Here is a 25,804-nt window from a genome sequence, read left to right on the forward strand (position 1 = left end):
ACCCTTCTTCATTCAGCATCAATCCCATATCCCCAGGTGCTGGCAGTGCATCCTCTCTCGTCTACAGGAAGACGCTTTTCAAATGTCTTGTTTAAAGGCAGCTTATGGAGTAAACCTTTGTGACCGGTTCAAGCTCTAAAACAGGGAAACACATGTACACATACTACCCATCCCATATATTATCAAATTGGTTTTCTTGATTCCACAAGCTTTATGAGGACAAGAAGCACTATCAAGTTCACTATCTAGTATTTTATTATTACTTAAATGGCATTTAAAATATAATGCTTGTACATGGTATTAAAAAAAAAATACACCAACTTAGAGCTGGGACGTGTTCCCTCCCCTTCTGCCCTGTCTCCCTCTGGAGACCCCGGCCTCTGAACTGGGTGCTTCACATACACTGCCTGGCAGAGCCCTCTCTCTGCTTTGCAATCCTCCTGTACTTATTTCTCTATTCCTTGATATTTCTTAGTGGGCAATCGGCTCCAGAGGTCTTCCTTCATTAGCACCACTAGCCAGGTCCCTGAAAACAACCACAGGATGGATGTCTGGCTTTCTGAGCGCTGCCCTGGGGAAGATGCTCACAGCAGATGGCTCAGGGCGCCCGTAATGACTACTCAGGCAGTGTGGGCAGGTGCCTCTCATGCTGACTCAAGGATTGATACCACCTGCCTAGAGTAGGGGCTCGAGGAGGGGGAGCCGAAGGACGAAGGCCAAGTCCCCTCTCCTCAGCTTCTGGCTAACACCCAGCAACGTCAACACCAAAAACAGGACTTAGAACAAACTCTAGGAGGCCTGGCTCCTGGTGCCCTCCTGCTGAGCCACTCCAGGCCCACCCACGGGCTGTGTCCCCCACTGTGTTCCGGCACCTCCCCAGTGCCTTCAGGCTGGACCTGTGCGCTCAGGGCTGCCTTGTCAGCACCGTGCATCTCTTATGCTTTTATACGGTGAGACAAGAGCCCTCTTCGTGAAGAGCAAGAGGTGAATGTGTTAAGGGGCGACCAGAGAGGGAGAGCGCTAGGTGAGTTCCTCTCAGCGTGCTGTAATTTCACAGGGCTGTGTAACAACGTGAGGTGCTGTGGCAGTGCATCAACAGAGGGTTGTGCTGGTGGCTGGGTACCACTTACCACTGTCTGGTGCACCTGACCTTGCACTGGCTGTGAGGGAGTGTGGGGTATTTAATCACCCGTCAGCTGACTGCATCTACAATCAACAGAGGAGATGCCCTCAGCAATGAGAGGGGCTCATGCAATCAGCTGAAGGCCTTGAAGGCAGAACTGAGGATCAGCAGGTCAGAAAGAAGAATTTCTAGTTCTACTTCTATCCTGTCAGTTCTGTTTCCCTGGAGAATCCTGGCTAATACACACAGCTTTGCCATAGGCTGAGATCTTAGAATGAAATTTTCAAACTCTGGGTCCAAGGTGAAAGCAAATTTGCACTTTCATCCTTCAAGATCAGCTGAATTTGGCAAACATGCGATTCAAATAATTTGGTCTTTAACATGCTTCCCAACCAGTGTCCACGAGCAAATGGGTGGGGCGGTGTAGAGACCTGAGGTTAATGTCAAAGCATGTCTGCTCACCCTGTCTCCAGACACGAGGCAGTTTCCGTTGGTGCTCCAGCTGAGGACGGTGATGTCAGTGGTGTGGGTTGGGGGCACCGTGTGCTGCTCCTTGTCCTGCTTGTTAAACACCGTCACTTCTCCAGCCTCCCAGCCGACGGCCAGAATCAGCCGCACCGGCTGCCAGCACAGGGACGTAGCTCGGAACGACCTCTCGATATGTGTATCGGGCACGCGCTCACCCTACATTGGATGAGAGGTGAAGTTCACGCTATGGATGGGGGCAGCTACTTCGAGAATTCCTGGCTCATTGATGGGCTCAACATCAGACACAGGGCTGTTTATTAAGGAAACATTTTGATTAGGTTCTTTAGTTTCCACAAAACACACCAGTGGGGTAACACTGAGCTGACAAGGCAGACAGCTTATCAAGCAGGTAACCCCTGATGCTGCTTGACGTCTAGCGAGCATTTGAAGGGATGTAACTGGTTCCAATGAGACTTTATTTACAAAAACAGGCAGCAGACAAGGGGACAACGTTTGTCAACCCTGAGGTTCTCAAAGTGTGGTGGGGGTCTGCAAGGTCAAATTCTTTTCAGAACGATACTGGGAAGTCAACAGCCTGTTTACCTCTCATTCTCTACTGAACGTGCAGGGGAGCGACGTGATGGCATCATCACTCTGACGTCACTAAAGGGACATGTGCTCATATATCCTTGTGTTGTCTAGAATGTTCCAAGGAAGGAGCTTTCTGGTATGAATATCTGCATTTTCAGAGAATAACTCGGTTTGCTCTCAGTATTCTAGTGTGCTCCTGCTACCAATCTTTGGCTTGTCCCTGCTGTAATCCCTGCACCCTTGTTAACAGCCAATAAATCATTATTCTAAAATCCTGAAGTTTTCCTGGAGCCAACTGGAGACACAACAAGAAGTATACTTTGTTGATTTGTAATAAAGTTTTCTAAATTTTAAAATTTAACTAAAATTGTTATTATTTTGGAATATAATAATAACAATTTATTCTAAAAAAAATACCTTTATGATGCACATTAGAGAGGACACAGAAGGGAGGAATCTACTCTAAAGGAACTGGCGAAAGCGCACGTGACGCTGGGCTGGAACACCCTGCAGGGCAGACGTGCCCCTGCCAGGCGCTCCGTGTGACGGGGAGCCTGACGGAGACCGAGCCCGGGTACAGGCCAGAGGCCCCGAGCTGGGGGGGCTCACGAGAAGAGGGCTTTCCCCGTCGCAGGGCTAGGGAAGGGTTCTGAGGCAGTGGCCACCGAGTCCCCGAGCTCTGAAGGGATGGTGCATTGATTAAGCCAGGAGGAGAGGGGAGAGCCTTCCAGACAAGGGGCGTGCGTGCCAAAGCCTGGTGCAGAGCACATGTGGGGGCACAGAGGCCTGCAGGGGTGTCCTGCACTAGACACGGAGTCAGGCCGTGGAGGGCACCGGACAGCCACCTTCACCCGAGGAGCAGCGTGGGGCTGGGGGTGCTGGGGCAGGGAGCGATTCCATCAGTGCCTTGAAAAGACAGCGCTGGCTGCAGCGGGGAGACCTCGGTGCAGGAGGCCCTTGAGGTAGCAGGTTCTCCTGCAGGGAGGGACGGGTGCAGGTGGCGAGGAGCAGAGGGTCCGCCAGCAGTTCTGGGCACAGCTGGGAGCACCTGGCAGTGGGTAACCAGTGGGGGAGGGGGCGGGAACAGTCTTTCCTGTGTCCCTGTCCTGGCCACGGGATAAAAGGGGGGCCTTCTCCAGGACCGAAGCGTTCAGTCAACCTCAGCAGGGAGATGCAGGGCAGAGGGATGGGGGAGGAAATTTCCACTCAGTTTGGATTTGTGGGGTTTGAGGCCTCTCGACACACCTGAGAGATGCTGCGTAGGGCCTGCAGCCCAGAGGGTGCCCTAGCCAGGTCTAGGGAATGCGGAGGCCCGCCTCGGACAGGAAGAGCAGCAGAGCTTGAGGGGACCACTGGGTGGAGGAAGGCCCTGGCGCATCTCCCAGAGGACTTCCGGAAGGGGTGGAGGCTGGGTATGAGGGCAGGGCAGGTAAAGACTGAAAAATGCCCCAGGCAGGCTCACGGGCGCTGCTGCTGCCCCTGCTGGCTTGGTGAAGCTGTGGCAGCCAGAGCGAGAGGGCAGAGGGACGGCCGTTTCTATTTGCTCTGTAAAGAATGAGGTGGGCAGTGTGTGGAGAGCGAGAGGAAGAATGGGCTGCAGGGTGTCAGCAGCATGGAGACTTTCTCAAGTGGCCAATGTGAAGGGGTGAGGAGAGAGTGGACAGTGAAACATGAGCTGACAGGACAGGCAATGCCACGGGGCTGTTTTGGGCTGGGTACCGTTGAATTGATGGCAGGATCTGGGTGAAGCTCCCCTAAATATGACCCCAAACCTAAATGTCAGGAGGAAAAGAACTGCCCACAGACTAGGATTTCTATAGTATCGGGATTTGGACCTCGAGGAGGACGGAGGATGGGTGATGTGCATGTTCCGCATGAAGAGCCTAGACCATGCCAGGCTGAGGCAACACACACACACGGAACACAGAGGAGCAAGAGCAAGAGGCCCCTGAGCGGGCAGAGCTGCTTCCAAGCACTCACCTGTTCCAGGTATATATCCACGCTGCCCACCAAGGTGGTGCTAACAGAGGCCACCGCCAGGAATGGGTGGACGGGGTGCCAACTGAAGTGGGAAGGCGACCCTGCCGAGTCAGGGGCTTCTATTCGGTGATCAAAGTAGAGGGCCATGATGAAAACTGACTTTGTCAGGGTCAGAACCTGCAGGGAGAGGAACCAGGTCCTGTTAGCGTTAAACAAAACAAACCGACAAAATGACTGGGTATAGAATTCGGAAAGGGAAGCAACACAAACCCACAATAAGAACATTTGGCGATTTAAAAACACCTCTTTGGACTGATGCAGGCAACTTTATTGCAAAGATATCTCTAACAGGGAAGATTATAAAATTAGAAGCAAGGGACTGGACTGAGATGTGATGGAGAAGAATAAAATGTATTGCCATCCAAACAAACAAACAAAGGCCCTTTACACACAGTCTACAGCCTCGAGTCCCCATGCAATCCTCAATAAACTCTGTTCCAATCATAACAAGGACGACTTCCATGTCTACAGCTCTCTTTTCAGCCAAGTACGGCACAGCATGGAGGGCCACGCCTGAGCGGTTCCAACAAGGCACGAACGCCAGCCGCTGGCCGCCTCCCGCTCCCAGAGGTAGAAGCGGGAGGGATCCCCTGTTCCAGAGGCAGGAAAGCAAAGCCACAGCAACTGCTGAGAAGTTGAACTCGACGAGTTACATGGACTTAGCATCACTTTCTGTCTTTCTTTTAAACCTGGAAGAGATGTATGCGTTGTCCTTTTGCCTGGGGTGGGGAAGATGGTGAATGAAATGACAGTCTGAATGCTGCCTATGGTTCTGCACCCAGAAGTGGTTTGGGGACGCTAATGGGCAGAGAAGAAGATATTTGTGGGTTCATTTGTCATCACGTGAAAGTATTCAAGACCTGCAAACTTCTAGCAGTAGGGCAGAGAATGGATGAGGCCCTTGGCTTTCAGCAATGCCCAGGAGCTTCAGTGTGGGCCTGGAGAGGACACACATTTGAAAGGGAAGCTGGAAGGCACATGGGTTTGAGCGGTCATTTGCCAACGTTTGCCTCTTCCTATGAATGGAGGCTCTGAACACTGGACAAAGCCACAACCCACCAGGCTGTGCCCTCACCACCACAGATGGATGTGAGCCAGGCCAGGATGCTGGGAGAAGCGGCCAGCTCTGGTCTCCAGGCCAGGCTGCCACGGGCTCACAGAACAGGCGGCCCCAGGGAGTCAGAGGAGGCCACCGAAGCCAGGGGCTCCGCACACCCAGGTGGCTCAGGCTCTGCTTCTCTGAGCAAAGTCCTGCAGGAACCTAAATATGAAGCCACTGGAAAGGTCAATACACCTCACTGAGACCAGGGCCGCGTAAAGCGGCAGAGCAGACCCTTTAAGATGAGTGCTGACAGGCTAAAGCCAGCCAAGGGTCTAAATCTTGGGTCACGGGAAATTCACATTTAACAAGTTCACTTGGCAGAAATATTTCCCTGAAAAAAAATGAGCAATAATTTACTTTTGTTGTGATGATGAAGAAAGAATCAGAACAGCACTTCCAAAAGTTAAACCTGATTTCTCGTGTTTGTTTTACCTTAAAGGTCTCTTTGGAAGAACCAAATACGCTACAAGATCTGTAAGTTATTCTCTTTGCTGCCTGGGTCTTTTCTAGAGGCTCTTCCCCACCTTTCCTTGGGAAACTAATAATCACTTTCACCCCTCCTGGGGCCTTTAGGAAACCTTTCTTCCCACATCTCTCCTCACAGGACTTCTAGGTTGCTCCATGCTCTGCTCACTGTCTCCGTGGAGCCCCCAACATGCGCCATCGCTGCATTTAAACTGCATTGCAATGTGTTTAATTGACCACTCGCCCCCCCACTGCACACTATCTGCCCATCGGGTTCAGGCAGTAGCAGCCTCAGCCTTAGGACACACCCCAACCCAGGAAGATGTTCATTAGCATGGAAAGATGTCCTTGATGTTTTGTTAACTATAAAAAGTAGATTACAAGACGGTTTTGAATGTTCCCTTTGGTACCATGTACATTAATTTCACTTGCATTTTTAACATTTTTATACACTGAGTAACTGTTACCTAATTAAAAACGAAAAGTTACCAAAATGAATACAAGGATGAGAAACGTCTAAAAATAAAATGATTATTTAATGGCAGTCCATCAGTGGAATCAGTTCAGAAATAAGCGCATTTTCTTTCTTTAAAACAAGCTCCATGTCTCTGGAACATAAATCCATCTGGGAAATGTCTGAGCTTTGGGGAAAAGAAAGGCAAGTGTGTTTACTCAAAAGGATTTGCTCCCCTCACCCCTCAGGCACCCGAGGTCTTCTATATGGTTCTAAGGGCCCCATTTTAAACCGATTTTCAGGACAGGACCGGGCGAGTCCGCCGAGGATGGCAGGCGTGGTGACAAGGCCTGGGGACAGTGCCCTAGGGACCTCCGGGAACGTGCTTCCAGGCCTCGGGGGCCGAGTGGGGTGCGCGGAGCAGGCACCGGGCCCGCGCCGGGAATTCCCGCCCTCGGGGCCACCGCTCCCGGGCCTCGGGTCGTGCAGGGTCCTTGGGGGGCACCTAGAGCCACTGGGGACCCGCTCCCGCCCCGCCGTCGGCCGGGAACCCCGTCCACTCCCAGGGACGCCAGGGCCCGCGGCCTGCGACCGCGTCCGGAGGCGACCCGGGCGGGCGAGGAGGGGGCGCCCCTGCGGACACCCCGAAAGGGGAAACGGGAGGGGAGACGGCGTTCCAGGGGCCCGCGGTGACCGACGCGCGCCCAGCTCGGCCTTCGCCCCCCGGACCCCGCCTCCGCCCGGGAGAAAGCCCACGAGACTCTGGGGGACGCCGGATGTGGGCGCGCGGCAGGGGAGCCCGGAGCGGCCCGCCGGCCTCGGACCCCGGGCCCCGGGCTCGTACCAGCCGGGCCCCGAGACCCCCAGACCAGCCCCCGCGGCCTTCACGCGCGGAGCGGACTCACCTCCGCCCGAGCCGCAGGGCCGCCGCGCGTTGCCGGGACAACGGCCGCGCCCGCAGCTCCCAAGCCGCCGCCGAGCGACGCGGACGCCGAGGCCGCCCGAAGTGCCCCGAGCGGCCGGAAAGAGCCGAAGACGATCGGAGCTGTTCGTGCGGCTCCGAGGGCACGAGCGGCGGGCGGGCTGGAGAGAGAGGGACCGTGAGCAGGAAATGGATCACCCCTCTTTAGGACACTTTCACCTCCGGGCCAACCTTAATGTTGTGTCTTCTTGACTCCACACCGTTTTTAGTTTTACCTTTTTTTTTTTTTTTTTTTTGGCTGTGTTTGGTCTCGAAGGGGGAGTTTCAAGAGGTATCTCTGAGGAGAGCCAACGGATTCGCCGAAGGTTCTTGAAGGTCCTAGGTCCTCTACTGCATGTATTCAGAGGCCACGTGGACTCACTGGGAAAAAAAGGGTGCACGGATACGGGTCCTTCCCATTAGAAGGTGGCTGGCCTCGTGGCCACTGGCAGCATCCCAACGTCGTCAGCGACCTGTGTCCTGGTCTTGTCGCCAGGTGTGGTTAAATAAACTTCGAAAAATCAATCTCCCCACCCGGCTTTATTGTAAAAGCAATGTCATAAAAAAAAGTCAATAGCAAAAAGCAGCAAAAATATCCACATTGTTAAAGAAATGAAAAAAAATAGAAGAAAATGTAGACACTACTGGATTGCACAGAATATGTACCCGATCAAGTACTACCAGGAAGATGCTTATTTTCTTTAATTCCCAATTTGATAAACACTAGAATTGTTCTTTTCCTTCATTTAAGTTTTTTCCTGATAACATATGTATAACACGAAACAGTCCATTCGCATCTTTAAAATATATATGCATATTTTAGTAACACCTAACAACCTAAAACTTCCCCCTTTAACCACACTTAAATATATAATTCAGTGGCGTTTATGACATTTACAAAATGTGTTACCGAAACCTTTTCATCGCCCCAAATAGAGCTTCTATCCCCATTAAGCAATCACTCCCCATTCCCCTTCCCGGATCCCCTGGAAAACGCTCCTCTACTTTCTGTCTCTATAAATTTGTTATCTCTAGATATTTCATATAAGTGAGGTCATACAATATTTGTTCTTTTATGTCTGGCTTTCACTCAGCATAATGTTTTGAAGTTTCACCCATGTTGTAGCACGGATCAGAACTTTATTCCTTGTTGACTCAATAATATTCCGGTGTAGGGATGACCACACGTTGTTTATCCATTCATCTATCTATAGACCTCTGGGTTGCTGCTACCTTCCTGCTGTTGTGAATGATGCTGCGATGAACTTTGGTGGACAAATGTCTGCTCAGGTCCCTGTTTTCAATTCTTTGGGGCATATACCTAACACTAGAATTTTCAAGACACTCTTTTATAGCCATTATGAAAAAAAAATGACCTAAGTGTCCAGCACTTTAGCTTCTACGCTAAAGAAACTTCCAAAGAACAAGCTCAGTCCAATAAAGGGTATTTACATCTCGCTCAGATGCGCTTTTCACACTTTTTCGTCAAAAACCCAATTCGCGCCCGATTCAAGACTCGGCGTTTTCTTCTCACGCATCCGTCAACACGGCTCCGGCCAATCACAGCCCGGGCGCTGACCCTATTGGCTGTCGCTCCACCAATCCGAAGAGACGCCCCAGTCCCTCACGGCCGCGGATCCGGCGTCACAACATCACTTGCGTCGCCGGACCGCCCCCCCGGCCGCCATCTCCGCCCAGTTTCCGTGCGGGCATGCGCGCGCGCCCGCTGCTGGCCAATGGGAGCGCCGCTCTGGGGTCGCGTCCGCCGCCAACCTCGGACGTGCTCGCCCCCGCGTGCGCCGCCCCGCCCCGCCCCGCCCCGCCCCCGCCCCGGCCCCGGCGCACCGTCCCGCGGTCTCCGCCGGCCGCCGTAACCGGAACTGCTGCGGAGCGCGGCGGGCCGAGCGTCCCGGAGGCTGAGGCGCCGCTGCACGGACGCCCGCAGCCCCGTCAGTCGCTCGCCGGTCCGTGGAGGGGACGTGCTGGGCGAGCGCCAGGCGCAGTGCCGCGCCGCCGCAGCTTCCGAGGCGGTGGGACAGGACCGGCGTCGCGGCCTCGCTGCGTCTTGCGCTCGGGGTCGAGGCTGCCCGGCCCGGCGGTTCTGCGGGCGCTCGCCGGGCCGCGGGCGGAACGCCCCCGGGAGCCCGGGAAGCCAGGCTGCCGCGAGGCGTTGATGAAAGAGGTGACCGGGGCCCTGGCGCGGGGTGCCGGGTGCGGGGGCCGCGGGGCGCTCCGTGGGGCCGTGCGGGGCTTCGGGCCCGGCCGCGTCGCCTTCACCGCCTCCTTCGACGGCAGCCCGCACTCTTCCCCAGAGGGGGCTTGGGGGCTTGGCTTTTCCCGCCCCGCAGCGCGGCCGGGGCTGTCGGGCTGCGCCCGGGGTGGAGGTGATTCCGCCTCTGCGAACGGTCACCAGGAAACCTCGCAGGGTTTTGCGCAAAGGATCCCTCCCTGCGTGTTCCTCTGCCCTTCCGGGAAAAGTCTGCAAAACGTCGACATCCTTTTTACATTCGGGGAAGCCGTGTCCTGTGCTCGGCCTGGAGCCTTCCAGCTCCCGGTCTGTTCACTCGGGGTTCCGGCAGATTGACTCTGGGGGGGGGGGGGGCGGTGCATGCTTCTTCTGGGTCCTGGGTTGGGTTGTGGGTGGTTCTGGCACAGGGGTCCCCGGAGAGTTAGGGGTCTCCAGTGTATAACCCAGAGAAAGACCCTTGGGGATCTTAAGTAGAAATGGATAGAAATCCTGGGGAAGGAAGTCCTTTAGGTTTGGCTATTTGTGTGGTATAATTCTATTCTCTGGCAAGGCTTTTTTGAGGGCGCCTGAATCCAAGTGGTTGAAAAGGTCAGTTTGAGCAGAGGAAAGCTGTTGCAGGTTGTTTTGTGGCAGAACATATCAGAGTAGGAGAGTGGTAAGATATTTCACCCATTTCCATATCTTCCTGTGAAAGGTCTCCAGTGCGTTGCTGCACTTCACTGTGAGTGCTGGTGGCTTTGCTCCTCTTTTCCTTTTAAGTGGAAGTGCTCGCTCCCTGCCAGTCTCGCTGGCCGTACTATCATGCACAGTTTGGCATGTTGTCAAAATCTGTTAAGAAATCCAACATCCAGCTCTCCTGCTTCATAGGCTGTACACATGACTGACTATTTCTGGGCTCAAAATGTAATATGTACCCACTTCTCTTGGGGTAGTTTTGAGTGGAACTGCTTTCTGGGCTGCACGTGTCTTCAGAGGCATTGCATTGTGTTGTTGTTGACATTTCATGGGCAGTGGGAAACAAAGTGCAGGAATGTTATCTGTCCTTACCCGGAGTCTGAACACGATTCTCCACTCTTCTTGCTGTTGGACCTGGAAATAACTGTGCTATCTCGTCTACAGCGGCCCCAGCCTGTTTGAAGCAACAGGCTCTTTTGTTGCAAAAGCGTTTTTAATTCGCAAAGCCCACAGCGGCAAAATAATTTCATGCCTTGGGACGCAGGATTCCCAGGACCCCCGAGCTGGGCTCCTGATGCCTGTTCCAGAGATGGTAGGCAGGGCCCGGCAGCAGCAGGCCAGCGTGGAGCGCCTGGTGCCAGCGGCCGCCAGTGCCCCTCCGCGCCGCGCCGGGGCCCGCTCTGGACGCCCGCGTGCGGGGCAGGTGCGCGGGCCTCGGGAGCCCCGCGCCCGTTTCGGGGGGCGGGGAGGGGGTGGGGACGAGGGGAGCCGAGTGGGAGCGGCGGCTGCCCGGCCCGAGGCAACGCCGGAGAGCAAGGAGGCCGGCGCGGGCCGCCTGCGCGCCGCGGCCATGAGCCGCATCCCTGCCGGGTAGGTGCCCGCACCCCGGCCCCGCGGCCCCCTCGCTGCCCACCGGCCCCCCGCAGGCCCCCGGCCGGCCGGAGCCCGCGCCCCCCGCCCGCGCCCCGCCGGCGCCCGCGCCCTGCGCCGGGCCGTTTCCCTGGCTGACCCGCGCGGGGCCCCCGGAGGGTCTCGGGGCGGCGGGCGGCCGGGGGGAGGGCGGGCGGCGCGGGCCGGGGACCGGGGTGCGGGCCCGGGCCGGGCAGAGCCGCCGGGAGGGGATTGGTAACAAACAACGGCGGCCATGTTGAGAGGGAATTTCTGCAGCTAAACTTCTCCCCTCCGCCTGCCAGGGATTCTCCCCTCCACGGGGCTCAGGGGCTCTCCCTCTCTCTCCCTCTCCCCCTGTGCCCCAGGATGACAGTGAAGTTGGGAGACGGCAGCAGCGGGGAGGAAGGGCTCAAAAAGCTGGGCAAGCGAGCGGCCGATGAGGAGTCCCTGGAAGGAGAAGGGGCTGGAGGAGGAGAAGCGGCCGAGGAGACCAGCGGCACAAAGAAGGAGGAGAGCCCCAGCACGGGCAGCGACGGCACCCAGGCGCCCACCAGTCTGCCGCAGGCCCCGTGCCCCCTGCAGCTCTCCTCCCCGGACCAGCATCACTTCCTCCGGTCCAGCGTGCGGCCGCAGGGCAAGAGGCTCAGGAAGGACTCGTCCTGCGCTGTGGGCAGCAGCGGTGCCGGCGGCTCCGGGGCCCGGGGAAAAGGTACCGCCCGGCCCATCCTCGCGGGGGACCCCAGCCCCCTTCCTGGTGTGTCCCTGGGCCCCCCAAGGTCCCGAGAGGCATCCGTCCCCTCCCCCACCGCCAGGCCTCCCTGCACGCTCACCCCTCTGTGGTGGGAGCCCCTCTCCTTTTACACTTGGCAAACACTCACTTTGGATGTGCCCCCTTCTGTAGAGCTGCTAACCATCCAGATAGAACGTTGAAGAGGCACTAGTTGCCCTTCCTTTGGGCAAGCAAGAGAGATTCCTGAAGGTTGTTTTCCCAAAGGATTAGTGATCATTTTAGGAGGCAGGCTGTTTCAAACAGAGACAATAATTTGGGAATGGAAGGGAAAATATCTGCTGTGGCTCTTTCGCAGACAGTGGATGGTGGAAATGCAGCAAAGGCATGGGCTTTCCAAATGCACTTGGGGGGAGAGTCAAGAAGATGCTGGAAATGAAAGATGTCCTGGGTGCAACTTGGGGTCATTGCCCTGTGCTTGGAGTGGCTCAGCCCAGAAGGGCTCAGAGCATGGAGACGATCCCTTTGAATTTCAACCTTTTGTGAATTTGGTGTAACGAAAGGGCTCTCTTCCAGGACAGCAGGTCGCTAAAGCACCTGTGGTCCAAGCAACAGGCAGTAGTACGGAGGTGGTTGAGGCTGTCCCTGCTCTCCTAGGTTCCCACAAGAGTCATCCGGAAACCGAGCGTCACTCTCGTTCCTGATGTGCCTTTAATGCATCATTGTCTGCTTTGATAAATTCCTATTTCGGCACTGTGCCTTTGCCGGATTATACAGAAGAATTGGTCTTACATTCTTTTAGTTTCAGGCCAAGTTTGTAGCACTTTTATAAATAGCAAACATAACACCAATTTCCAGTGAGTGTTGTGTGAAAAAAAATTTTCATTTACTTCTTTGGGAGATGTAAGTATAAGTTTATCGGATGGTTCTGGTAGTTTTTAAAAGTAAATATTTCAAGGCCTAATAGAAAAGGCATTTTGGAGATCTAAGCCAAGTGTTTCCCGTTAAACTTCCTTCCTCTGCCTCATTCTCAACCCAAGGGGACTCACCTCTGGGATGATGGTGCTCTGAATTTTTTGGTAAAGATTTTTTTGAATTGGAATAAGATGTGAATATAAGGTAATTTGAAGAGTACATTTCAGAAGTTGAAACTTGCTTCATACAAGTTTGTTTTGGTGTGAGAGTTGCTGATGGATTAGGAAAACGTGGACCTGTTCTATCGGCTTTGTCTGCCTCATAGAGAGCCGTGCACTTCTGGCTGCAGGTACAGCTCAGCCGTACATGAGAACCTTGGGTGGCCGAGGAGTTTGCCAGTGCAGCTGCCGAGGCCCTGGGTCTGGAATCTGGCTGGTGTTTCCAGCCTTGCCCTCTCGCCGTGGCCCTCTGACCTCGGTCTGCTCACATGACCTTGTGAAGCTGCTCTTTCATCAGGTGGGTGTCCTCAGCTTTGAAAGGAGGGGCAATGGCAACTGCTCTACTTTCTTGAAGTGTGGACATGAAAGCAAAATAAGGTGCTGGCAGGAAGGCACTCCGTGAGCCATGAGTCGTGACCTGGGGGTGCAGTGGTGCTGACATGGCCGTGTTCAGTTGGATGTCTGGAAGTAAAGCGAGGAGAAGTTGGCTTGTTTGCATGGTTGAGTGCATCTGGTTAAGATGGGGACAGTCCCCCAGAGTAGCCGAGCTCCCAAATAGCTCTCATCCCACTGTGTGGCTCCAGGCAACAAGTGGCCTCTCGTGACATTTTAGTATTAGGAAAACGCAGGTTTGTTAGAACCTGTCTTCCTTGTGACCCATGCATTTCCTACTTTAGCCAGCAAGTTGTTGTTTTGTGGTGGTGGTGTTTTGAGTAGGTAACACAGCTGATGTGCAACGGCGGCTTTCTGAACGGGAGGCAGCGTTTCTCCTCTGCTTTGCAGAGCTTCTCAGCCAGCATCTGGCCACACCCTTGGCCACACTGTGCTCCGGGCTACCTGGAGCCATTGGACATTCTTCACAGTGCCCAAGGCATCCTCCCTCCTTAGGCTTCGGGGGTCCCTGCTCCGTCATCACCAGTGTTAGCACCAGGAAGGAAGGTCAGGTCATGGCATCGTGTCCCACGCACATTCTCCAGCCGACCTCTGGAAACATTCTCAGAGGGATGTTTCCTTTAGAGTCTGTAGAGGTCTCCACCTGGGGTGGTGAGTTCACATCGATAAGGAAATGAATACCACTCAACATTTAAAATATTTCCACTTGGGAAAAAATGTCACTTCTGTCACGCTTAAGGAATAGCCACTGCACAGCCATGGGCGGGTCTTTGGGTTGGTTACTTAACACTCTCACCAGTTTCAGTCTTGGGCGTGAGGAGCTTGTGGTGAATTTGGAGGAAAAGGAGAGTCCTCTCTGTTTCACTTTTCTCCACATCCCTAGATAGTTTCTTTCTCCATAAGGATGGACTCCTATTGACTCCCATGAAAAATATTTTTTTCCTAGTAGGATTCTGAGTTTACTTGTTTGAATTGGAGGCAGGAAGCCCCGTGTCCCAGGCATCTTGTGTCTCTGTTACTTGGTAGCAGATGGGTGCAGAGACGTCTGCTGTTTGAACAGTGGGTTCAACCTAAACAGAAAGTAAGCTGCAGACTAGAAGTCCATGGCTCTGCTCAGTCCTGAATCAGCTGGTGCTACTGCACTGCCCCAGGTGACCCAGGGACACCTTGGAGCCCCAAACTCAGAATTGCAGAGACTGGAGGCAGGGCCCCAAGGCCCTGCTCCGATTGGTCAGGTCGTGACGCTGGGCCAGCAACTCTGTCCTTGGAAGCTCGATTTCTTTGTCCACAAACGGGGATGACGTGAGTGCCGTCTTCCCCACTGTAGACAGTACTGTGCGGCAGGCCTGGCTGTCGGGGGTTGATGGGCCCCAGCACTTTGTCATGGCCCATGTGCATAGCTGCAAGGGCGCAGGTCCCGGGCACACCCCAGCTGATGCCCTGGGTGAGCCACTGGGCTGGGGATGCTGTGGGCAGGCAGTGTCGGCCGCCATTCCCATTGCAGCCCGAGGATGGGGAAGCTGGGCACAAGGTGCCCCGTCTCCAAAACTGGGTGATAGAACCAAGTTCCCTCACAGCCAGACCTTGTAGCCAGGTTTTCTGGTGATCCTGCTTAGGTATTGGTAAACTGCTGTACTGAGTTTATTCTTATTTACGTTTTGTGTCATCTTCTGGGCTGCCTGTAGCTTCTGGATGTTTCTAAAAGATGTCTTATAAAATATCTCAGCGTGATTCAGTCAGCCTTTGGAAGACTGATGCTGTAGTGGAAATGGGGTTGAACTGGGAGCCAGGAGGCCGGGTTCCTACCTGCAGAGCTGCCCCGTGGCTGCTTCAGTTCGGTGACAGAGGGAAAGTCACCTGACACGCTTGAGCTCTTGGTTGCTTACTTCTAAGGTGAGTTGCTAAGAGCTGTGCTTACTTTAGCCTTCAGGGAGGAAGGAATCAAATTGTGCAAATGAAGGGCAGGAAAGCACAGCAGGTGTGTTCTGAAGATGGTGTGTTCTGGAAGGCAGGTGCCCTGAAGTCAGGGTGGTTCTCTCTCCAGTGGGCCCCAGGAGGAGGAGGCAGGGCTGGCGCAGGGTGCCCTCCTCTGCCTGGATGGCTGGCCGTGTGCGGTCCTGGTCCCCCTTCCAGCTCCCTTGTCACAGCGGGCTCCTGGCCTCCTCCTCTCCCGGTGGGACACACGGGGTCACCACAAGCCTGCTGAGCCAGGTCTGTGGTCCTTTTGCTCTGTTGGATCTTGTGAGGTCAAGGAAGAAGTGGGGAGGAATCCGAGCGGCTCCTGTGGCCAGGCCCGGGCGATGGCATGGGGTGGTGCTGCGAACCCTCCGACCCCCTTGGGGAAAGGTGGCAGGGAGGTGGCCTTCCTGCCGACTGATGGTGACACGCAGTAACAGACACATGACTCAGACGTGTGGCCCTGTTAACTCAGACGTGTGGCCCTGTTACATGACATCCCCTTGTCTGTAGCAGATCTGGGTGCTGTGACCCAGGCCACTTCCAGACCAGTCGGGGAGCTGTGCGGGGTGGAGGAGAGGATCTGCAAACACAAGGGTCTCAGTAGAGGAGGGGTTCAGAGTTGTGCAGACCGCGTTTGCGTCTCGTCAGAGATGCAGATAGACAGACACACAAGCAAGCGCTGACGTCTGAGTAGCGACTTGAGGGCTGCACTAGTTTTCAAACACCTGATTCACTTTTACTTTCAAAACTCGTAGTTTCTGTGGTGTTTGGCTGTCTTTGTGGAATTGTCTTTTGCCAACCAAGCATACTTTAGAATTTTAATTTTATGTAGAACGTCGGGTCTTACTTAGGGTGTTGGAAGATAGAAAGAGAAGAGAGGAACGACTCGAGAAAAGCAAAGCCACGAAGGTGAGAGTCAACTTCGTCGTGGATGAGGGGCCGAGAAGCCTGTCACCGTGGTCAGCGCCTGCCGGTCCTTGTCCCTGAAGAGCCGGGTGGGAACTGCCCGAAGGAAGGCCTCCTCCCCCACCCTCCAGGGCCTGCGGTCCAGCTGGGATGGTGAGAATCACCTGCCTGAAACAGCTGAAATTCTTCACATTGTTTGATGAGCAGGGCATGACTTTTTTATGGAAATAGTGGGGTTTCAGTTGTGTTTTTCTTACATATTTTGGGGAGCTCTTCAAGGCTACAGGCCCGCCGCTGTTGGAGAGTGTGGGAGGGTGCCGCGCCTCAGGGTACTGAGGCCCTGCTCACCGAGAGGGCGGTGTGGGGCTGTCGGGATGCAGAGATGAGCAGAGGTGTCCTGGGGACGGGGCTGGACATCCTAGAGGGGGCGAGGGGGTTTCGCCGGCACCGGGACCTGCATGCTGGAGACAGAGTGCCGAGCGCTCGGGGAGCATCATTTGTTATAGAATCTGCCTGTGGAAGGGAGCGGCCCTGGGAAACGGGACTGGCTGTGGTGTGCATGTGTGGCGGCAGCATGGACCGCTTGGAAGGCTTTTGGAGTCAGGTTCTGAGGTGACACTTTTGCAGGGAATTGCTTGCTTGAAGCCAGGCCGTATTCCCCTCCGTGTGACCACGATGGAGCTGAAGGCCGTGCAGTCCCTCCAGGGCTCCGAAAGCAAACCTCGTTGTGCCGGCACTTGCCATCAGTGCTGTGGGCTGTGAGAGCCCAGCGCTTCCTCGGGGAGACCTTGGACGTTTTGCGTCCTGTCTGGAGCATGGTGTGTTGGGAACCAAAGTGCGTGTATCGGGACTTGGCAGCCTGTGCCCTCCTTGGCCTGCTCCGGAGGACCCGGCCATCTGTACCCAGGCCGGCCGGCCACAGCTCAGCTGTCCCGTGCTGGGGTCAGAAGTCAGCCATGCCCAGGGACACTTTCTGTTGACCGAACTCAAAAACATCTTTCTAGCTGAGAGCAGCTGCATGTGGGGGTCTCACTTGCCGTTACGGATCCCTCTTGTCTCCAGGAGGGTTCCCAGAGACTTTGCACTGGGTTGGTCTTCTGTCATTGTGGAGATTTTAATGTTCCCAGCACAAGGAAGGAAGTTCACTAAACTTCCAGAAAAAACCCCAGGACAGAGAGTTAACATATGCAGTATGACAGATGGCAGTTCCATCTCATGAGGACAGAATGAAGTGCTGCATTTGAATGTGTTTAAAAAGTGCTGTATACATACACACACCTTATTGTTACTAGGGAAATTATTGTTCCAGGCCCAGCTGGATACCAAGCAGCTGCATGGCAGTGGGCCTCCACTCCCCCTGGTGAGAAACGGGGTTACTTCTCGCCCTACATGGTGGTGAGCAGTAAGCTAGGCATGGCACAGGTGACGGGCTTCCTGGCCAATGCTGAGAAGGCTGACAGTGAAGGGGAGACCGTCAGCACTTTGCTGGAGATCGGTGGAGGGGGGGCAGCCACGGAAGGGGTTCAAGGCCATGTGGCCATGTCCCTCCAGCGTTGGCTGTGAGAAAATTGCCATGGGAATGGGAAGGGAGAAGTCAGATGGCAGCCGGAGAACTGTGGTGCTGAAGCAGGTAGAGAGGGGAGCGTGGGCTCCATTTAGAGGCCTTCGTCTCCAGGTCTCAGAGATGCTGATCTGGGGCTGGTGGGGGATAGAGCGAGCCCTGGGATTGGGGTGCAGAGGCCCCTGGCTGTGCCCCACAAGGTCCTGAGCTTTCATTGCGCAGGTGCTGTGTGGGAGCCGGGTTCTTGGTTTCAGCGAGCTCACTGTGTGTGTGCATCACTTCCCTTCGGGCTTCTTGGATGCTGACTTCTCATCTTGCAAGCCACCGTTAGAGCTCCCTGTGGCTCGGGAACAGTTGGAGGAGGAGCTTTGACTTCGCACTCCCCTGTTGTTGGGCTTCTCACACCCACTCCCGCCCCCAGAGGATGCCCCCATGTTTACCCAGTCTTGTTTGAAAACGCCTTGTTTTCCCATTGCCGTTCTGCTCCCTCGTCCTCCTTGCTTGCCTCCCTCCTTTCCCCCTTTAGCTGTCACCTCTGTTTCCATCGGAACATTCTGGGCCGGAGGCAGCCTCTCCTGGGTGACCATTGTCCCATTGGACCATGGCCTGTTGGATCCCTCTTCCGGTGTTTGCTCTGCTTGGGCTGGGGCTTTGGGTGAGCCCAAGGTGAGGGGCCGAGGCTGCTTCCTCCCCTGGTTTCGGGGACAGGCCAGGCACCACATTCTCCATTTATGCTGAAGGTTTGTGATCCCACTTTTAAAAAACCAGTCGAGGCTCAGAATGCCGTGCACTGACTGTTAGAAATGGTTGTTTGATGTGATTTGTGTTCTCTTTTGAGCATTCGTATTGCTTGATTTTCCTCTACGGAGGATGTGTCATTTTTGAGATAACAAAGCGGCTGAGCACCTGTGCAGGAGTGGCTCTTTGCTCTGAGGTGTGGTTTGCTCCCTCATGAGTCTCGTGGGAGCCCGTTTTACTGTTGGACCTTCTTTTGTGTCCACCGTTTGTCCTCCTCCCACCCTTTGAGGCCCATCCCTCTCAGGAAGGCTCAGCTTCTGTTTTCCTTTACTGTTCGTTCCCCTTGTTTTGGATCCCCAGCATTGTGTCTACTGTATTAAAATCTTACAGGATTTAGAAAGACCTCTGGATTATAGACATTTTTAAGTGTCTGTACATCTGATAGCAGCACGGGCCGGTGGAAGTGAACCTGAGCTGTGGTGGTAAGGCTTGTTAACAGGTTGTCATCGTTTTGGAGAAAGGGAGCGTGAGTGTTCGTTGAGAATTTGAAAATGGCTCTAAAATCCTTTGTTGTGTGTGGTACAGAGGTGAGCGGGCAGCCCTCCCTCACGTGGTTCCCTGGAGGAATTAGGGGCTCTGAGGGAACGCAGGCTTGCATTTAAGGGTTAGGGGTTAAAGAGTTGAGGGCGGTGCCCCTAGCCAGGTCTTCACGTTGGAACAAAAGCATCTCTGACCTCCTGGCAATGGAATGAAGTGAATTATTCCTGGAAATGTCTTCTGAAGTTGCCACGCCTATGGAAAACATCTCACAATGAGGTCACGGTTTAGGTTTGGTTCGGTGAGGAATGGACCGAGTCGAATACCGTGTCTGGTGCTTCCTCAGCCTGCTTTGCAGCACAGGGAACACGTGAGGGTGGCTGATGGGAGAGCAGCACCAGGAAAGCCGGCTGGGAAGGGAACAGGCGTCTTCCGTTTTGTGACGGTGTGTTTAAGGCCCCGAGTGTCGAGTGCTGGGAGGTGGCACTTCCGCAAGCTGGGATGGTCTGCTGCCCGCCGTGGGAGCCGCCAGCCACGCCCGGCCACTGAGCACCCAGAGCGCGACGAGTGCGACTGGGGGGCTGAGCGTTTCATGTTGTTTGGCTTCAGTTAGTGGATATTAGCTACCGAACCAGGCAGTGCCGTGCGAATACAGCAGAGCCTTCGGTGATGCGGTTGTGTTGCCTCACGAAGTTAGCCCATTGCTGAGCCGATCTTTCCAAACAGGAGGAGCACTCTCATTCCCGGTAGCTGGGCGAGCTTCCTGGTGTGTTTACCAAGCGTTGGCCTCTGGCAGCTCCTGCAGGGCTGCCCGTCGTCGAGTGCCGGTGATACGGACTCCGTGCACGGTTTGAGAGGGACGGATGGTGGAAGAAAGAAAAGAGAGTCCACATCTCAGCCACGTTCCCCGGCAGCCCCTGCACTGTTTCTTGTGTTCTTTCTAGATGTAGTTTTTTGTGAGCGTGCCTGGATTAACAGGCCCTGGGTTTCCGTTTCTTTCTCTTCTCGTGGTCTCCTGTGAGGTGGCCACCTTCCCCCCGCCTTGGAGGCCGGTCCCATGAGGAAGGGGGAACTTGCCCCAGGCAGCGTCCGCGTGGACCCACCGGACCCACCAGGAGTGGTTCTGTGTGGGAAAAGCCCAAGTTCTTCAGGAGAGCATTTCAACAGTGATCCACATTTGTTGGACTTTGGCTTTTCAAAGCATTTTGATTTTTATTATCCAGAGTTCAGGTTTCTCATCTCTCGGTGGCCCCGCAGTGACATGGAGAGAGCCCTGACTGTTGGGGGAGCTCACTGGGAGTCCCCGTTCCCCTGAGAGGAAGGAACGAGCTGGGCCGGAGAATTCTCCTTACCTCCAGCCTCATGGGTCGTCCTGGTCCCCCAGGCCACTCCTGTTTTCCTTTTTTTATATTTTTAGCATTGTTTTAAATGGTGGGCTTGACATGAGAAATTGATGCTTCAGGGGAGTGTGCGAGGTTGTTCAGTCACTCTTCCAAATCCCAGATTTTGGTGGTAGAAATCAAGAATAAGGAGTGTGGGGATGTTGAAAATCATGAGGCATCAAAATACACATATTTTGAAATATTGTATCTAAAGGAAGGCAGTGCTTTACACATTAGAATGTTTTCTTGAGCTTGAATTTCAGCTTGTTTGTTTGAAAAGACACTAAGAATTATTTGAACTGAAACCTCGTTTGGGAGAGAGACGACACTCGACGTGAAGTGTAGCCCCCTGGGCCTCGGGGGACAGCTGCAAGAGCCCAGCGCGGACAGTGTGGCTTGTGCTGTGCTCTCGCTGTGCTGGTTGAAACTGTTCCTTTCCCCTCGTCTCCTTCTCACTGTGAAGGCCTTTTTAAAGAGTCACCAGGCCAGGCTCGGGCAGCCGGAGCACCCTCACTGGATGTGGGGGGCCGCAGGCAGCACCCCCAGGCCTCCCCCACCTTGCTCTGCCCTGCCTGGCTGTCCAGCTTGCCAGGGACAGATCAGTGCACTGTCCTTTCTCTCGAAGGAGCCGACGGCAGTGGATCGGCGTCAGGAAATGGGCCCGGCATCTCCTCCAGTGCCCCCGTGGGGAGCTCGCGCTCATCCTCCCGGAACTTAGGTCCGTCGGCTGGCGAGAAGGAGGAAGGCAAAAAGGTCCGGCGGCAATGGGAGTCGTGGAGCACCGAGGACAAGAACACCTTCTTCGAGGGGCTGTATGAGGTGGGTGACTTGGGGGCGACCCGGAGTCCGTGCCTCTTCTTCTCCTCTTCTTCCCTCTCCTGCCTTCTCCCCGCGCGCTCTGAGCCCAGCGGTTCTGATGTGGAGACCCTCCACGTGGCCAGCAGTGGCAGGAAGGAACCTGGGCCCGGCCCCCTGGGTGTGTTCCCGAGTGAAGGGCTGATTGGAGAGGGAGGCCCCTGAGAAGGGTGGGCAAGGGGCACTTGCCATGTCATCCAGAGCAGCGTGTCAGGGCCAGCCTGGGTCACCCCTGCCCTATCCCACCACCTGCTGGGACCACCCTGCTCCCTCAGCGGGTAGCCTCCATGTCGACTTTTTACTGGATCTTTGTAACTGCAGTGAACATGGTCTTCTGTCTTGCTTTTAATGTACATCAAATGCATTTTCATGGCATTTCGTAACTCTTTCACACTGTTTTTTTAATATCTACAAATATGCTGCTTCAGATGTTGGCAAACTGGCCTGCATGCTTGCGGCCTGTTTTTGTGGATAAAGTTTTATTGGAACAGAGCCACACTCGCTTGTTTCTGTATTGTCTAGAGCTGATTTTGCACCACAAGGGCAGAGTTGAGTAGTTGTGACAAACTTCAGAAAGTTCACTGAACCCGGCTCCATGTAACCATGCTTGTGTTGCCAAGTTCCTTCCAGTTCTGTTTTAAATAACGCTGCCGTGAGCATCTCTGTGCCAACCATTTTGGGGTGCTTCTTTGGGAGGCAGTATCAGGAGCAGGGACTCAGGCAGAAAGCCTTATTGTTTTAATAGCTGATTAGTTGGGGTGATGGCAAAGTCTTGCCAAGACTGGAAACAAGGTTCGTGAGGAATGTGACTTCGGAGTTTAGGCCCTGAGGTGCTGATGGGGAGATTAGGGAGGGAGACCCTTGGTTATGCAGGCAGAGAGCTGGAATTTACGCCAACGCTGGATGTCTCTGTGGCTGCCGCCACCTTCGGCCCGTGCTGCCTGATGACGGCTGATCCGTCGGTGCCGTTTGGCGCCTGTTGTCCAGCGGTGGAACCAGGTGTGCTCCCGTCAGCAGCTGCCAAGTCACGAGCAGATCCCGTGTTCTTTGTCGTCTTCGAGGGTTTCGGAGTAAAGCCAGGAGGTGGTTTTGTGTGGAGGCCATCCCCGAGTTGTGCCTTCTTCAGAAGCTTGGCTGGTGTAGATGTCGTGGGGCCCCTGGGATGTCGTGGCACACCAGTGGGCCTTCCTTCCTGGAGAGAATGTGAGCCCTGCCAGCAGTTCTCGCTACACAGATGCAGAAAATGGAGCGGCAGACGTGGTTGTGGTTAAAAGTAGTTCGGGAAGGATCCTGCCCACCCACCTGCCCTTCCCCTCTCCCCAGGTGGCTTGGTGCGTTTCCTTCTCGCCGGGCCAGCCCTCTTGTTTTCCCTCTTGCCCTTCCAGGTGACGGGGGTTCTTTAGGCCTGTCGCTGACTTCTCGTTTTCCCTTCTGATGCCTGTGTATCTGCGTTTATTTTTGCCTTATAATTCTTGACTCCTACCCTGAACCCACAATAGCTTTGCCCATGGCCTGGGCACCCTCTTCACCGTGTCAGTCATTGTTGAGGGACCTGCCCGTGATGCCCGCGCGTTGCCCTTCGCCTGTCCCAGCTGCCCCTCTCTGTCCCCAGCCGGTGCAGCTGCCAGTCCAGCTTGGGGGCTGCCGCTGCCTTCCGTCCCCGCGCCCACTGTGTGAACGCTGCGGCTTTCCGCTGCTGGTCTTGGAATGAGCATCCTCGCTTCCGCAGGGCTCGCCCTCACTTTCAGCTTTGCCTTTTTTGATGCCTTACCTGCTGTTGCCTTTTTCTTGAAAAACAGTGAACCAGCTTTATTTATGTTCTTATTCTTTTTTAACTTTGCATTTTGAAATAATTGCAGACTTCACATTGCACAAATTGCAGAGCGAGCCACCATGGCCCCAGCGTGGCACAGAGGGGTGTTGGCTGGGGGCAGCACTGCCTGGCCTTTGGCCTCGTTGCCACCAGGACCCCACATTGCGGCCTGTTGTCCTGACTTAGTCTCCACCCACCTGGGACGGCTCCTCGCTGTTTTTTCTCCTTTCTTTCAGGATCTTGACACTTCTGAGGAATCCTGGCCGGTGCTTTGTAGAGGCTTCCTCGCGAGTAGACGTGGGTGGGGCATGCTTGCCAAGAGCACCCGGAAGTGGTGCTGGGGCCCTGCTGTGCTCACCGGGCGGGCGGCGCAGGGTGTGGCGTCTCCTTCCTGGGCCGCTAACTGGGACCACCTGGTGCAGGTGGCGTCCACCAGGTTTTGCCATGCCGAAGCCACTGCTTTTTTACTTGAAGACTTTGCGAATATCTGAATAGCCTGTTTCTCCTCTTTTTTCCTCCCACTGCCAGTAGTAGCCATTGCTGATTCTTACCTGCAACAATTACTGCTGTGGCGTTTGCCCAGTGGTGATCCTCTGCTTCCGTTATTCTTTCTGCATTTGTTAATTGAAAATTCTATGTAAGGAAATGCTTGCCCTGCTCCCTATGGATACGTTTACTCATTTTTTAGATCAGCATGGCCTCAGAGATATTTATGTAGTTCTGTGGGTAATAATCCATTATTGCCCAGATTATCCCAGATTTGGTCATTGGGAACTTCTTCGGGGGGGCTCACGTGTCCTTTTAACACAGTCCTTCCGTTCTTGAAGTATTTGCCCTCTTCCTGGCACAGTAAGATGTTCTGGACTCACCTGCACTCCTGCCCCAGCCCTGAAATCAGCCGTTTCTCCCAGGAGACCGGTTGCTGCTGGAAGACAGTGTCTAGGAACCGGGGCCTGGAGGCTGATGTGGCTCCGGGTTCTTCTGGCTGTGCTCACCAGCTGGGCTTTGCTGCGATGGACCAGCAGCTGGTTCTCTTTGTGGCGGGGTCTGAAACAGCACTGGGGCTGAATATGTGCCCTGGAACACGGATTTCTTTCTGAGAAGCTAAGATGCATCTGCACGGACTGTGAACGGAAGGGTGGCCCTGGGGCAGTCACACACACTGCATGGTTCTCTCACCGACCACTCAGATTGGCTCTCTCCCTGTTAGAAAATAGAAGACATTTGTCTTACCAAAGCCAAGAGTGTGTTTTTTCTTTTAACATGCCCTGGGCTCTGCCGTGTTCTCCTGGCTTCTGGTATTTTTCTTCATGGAGGGGTGTTATTTCATGGTCTTCGGAGAGATGGAGAAATGAAGCGGCTTGTCCAAGTATTAAGCGCTATGTTTCCTGCTCTGAGACCCTTGTCCACGTGCTCTTCTTGTTCTGCCCCTGAGTTTCTGTTGCTGCTTTATTCTTATCCTGTTAAAAACCCGACGAAAGCCCGAGAGGCCCCTGCAGAGTCAGGGAGGGCCGTCTCCCATGGTGGAGAGTGTCTGCACCTCCAGGAAGCCATGTTGTCCTGGCCCCTGGGCCTCTAACTCGGCCTTTGTCTTCCAGCACGGGAAGGACTTTGAAGCGATTCAGAACAACATCGCCCTGAAGTACAAGAAGAAGGGCAAGCCCGCCAGCATGGTCAAGAACAAGGAGCAGGTCCGGCACTTCTACTACCGCACGTGGCACAAGATCACCAAGTACATCGACTTCGACAGTGGTGAGTGGGCCGGGACCCCGGGCCTCCCTGGCCCCTGCGTGGCATGCTCACACCAGAGCCCCTTAGCTGGGGTGCTGCCAGCCGCCGGCCCAGCAGAGTCCTCACCACTTTTCTGAGCTGTGTTGCCCCCCGAGACCTAGGGCCCTGCAGCTGAGTGAGGGGGATCAGGCCAGAACCAGACCCGCCCAGTGCAGGCCCTGTCCCGCTGACGGAGGCCTGGGGGGTGGCAGGGGCCTTGGCAGCCCCTTCACAGGTGGAGGCTGGTGTCCCCGGGTGCTTGGCATTGCACTTAGAATCCCTGTTAGCATCGTCTTCTAAGCGTTTTTTTTTTTTTTTTTCCTTCTATTTTATTTAATAAGATTTAATAACTAAACAAAACTCTGCCCCAGTAAGCAGTAACCCCCCGTTTCCCCTCTCCCCAGCCCCTGGTAATCTCTAATCTATGTTCTGTGTTTTAAGAAGTTGCCTGTTCTTAGATATTTCGTGTAAGAGGAATCATAAAATACGGGGCCCTTTGTATCTGGCTTCTTTCACTCAGCATTGTCTTCGAGGTTCATCCACGTTGTCACATGCATCAGAACTTCTTTCCTTTTTGCAGCTGAGTAATATTCCACGGAAGGTTGGACCCTGTGTTGTTTCTCCATCGTCTGCTGATGGACACGCCTTGTTGTTTCTGCTGCTTGGCTCTCGTGAATAAGGCTGCTGCAAGCTCCTGTCCAAGCCCTCTGCTTTCAGTTCTGTGGGTGTATACCCAGGGATGGGATTTCCGGTCATATGGAAATTCTATTAAACATTTCAAGGAACCTCAGACCGTCTTCCACAGGCTGTGGCTTTTAGTTACATGGCTGTGTTGTCGCCGTGACAGCTCTAACTTTTGCTCAGAGTCCCCTCCACTGGCCATTGCTGACTGTTCCTTTGGCCTCTCCTGGTGCCACTTTGTCCCCCTCTGGTTACTCTCCCTGTCCTCAGGGGAGATGTGGCCACCTCCTGTCTAAGCATGAGGAGTGTCTTCCACCTGTCCTGCTCCCCC

The 25,804-nt window shown here is 54.6% G+C and overlaps 2 protein-coding genes across 6 annotated transcripts in view; one reads left to right on the forward strand and one right to left on the reverse strand.

Annotated features, from left to right (window-relative positions):
- IFT140 (intraflagellar transport 140) overlaps positions 1-7,241 on the reverse strand; it is a 77,857-nt gene extending 70,616 nt beyond the window's left edge. For both annotated transcript variants that reach the window (XM_037814987.1, XM_037814986.1), the window contains exons 1-3: positions 7,149-7,241; positions 4,163-4,339; positions 1,586-1,807 (exon numbers count right to left, since the gene is read on the reverse strand). In XM_037814987.1, the coding sequence (XP_037670915.1) occupies positions 1,586-1,807; positions 4,163-4,309 (369 nt within the window). In that variant the 5' untranslated portion in view covers positions 4,310-4,339; positions 7,149-7,241. The remainder of the gene's footprint in view (positions 1-1,585; positions 1,808-4,162; positions 4,340-7,148) is intronic.
- Positions 7,242-9,047: 1,806 nt separating this feature from the next.
- The window catches only part of CRAMP1 (cramped chromatin regulator homolog 1), a 66,873-nt gene continuing 50,116 nt past the window's right edge, over positions 9,048-25,804 (forward strand). For 3 of the 4 annotated variants that reach the window (XM_037814104.1, XM_037814105.1, XM_037814107.1), the window contains exons 1-4: positions 10,906-10,997; positions 11,384-11,727; positions 20,980-21,173; positions 24,621-24,774. In XM_037814104.1, coding sequence (XP_037670032.1) covers positions 10,978-10,997; positions 11,384-11,727; positions 20,980-21,173; positions 24,621-24,774 — 712 coding nt within the window. In that variant the 5' untranslated portion in view covers positions 10,906-10,977. Of the gene's footprint in view, positions 9,387-10,905; positions 10,998-11,383; positions 11,728-20,979; positions 21,174-24,620; positions 24,775-25,804 lie in introns of those variants that run through there. The other variant, XM_037814106.1, reaches the window with a different exon arrangement.

The sequence above is a fragment of the Choloepus didactylus genome, chromosome 21, assembly GCF_015220235.1.
Source record: "Choloepus didactylus isolate mChoDid1 chromosome 21, mChoDid1.pri, whole genome shotgun sequence".
Lineage (NCBI taxonomy): Eukaryota > Metazoa > Chordata > Mammalia > Pilosa > Megalonychidae > Choloepus > Choloepus didactylus.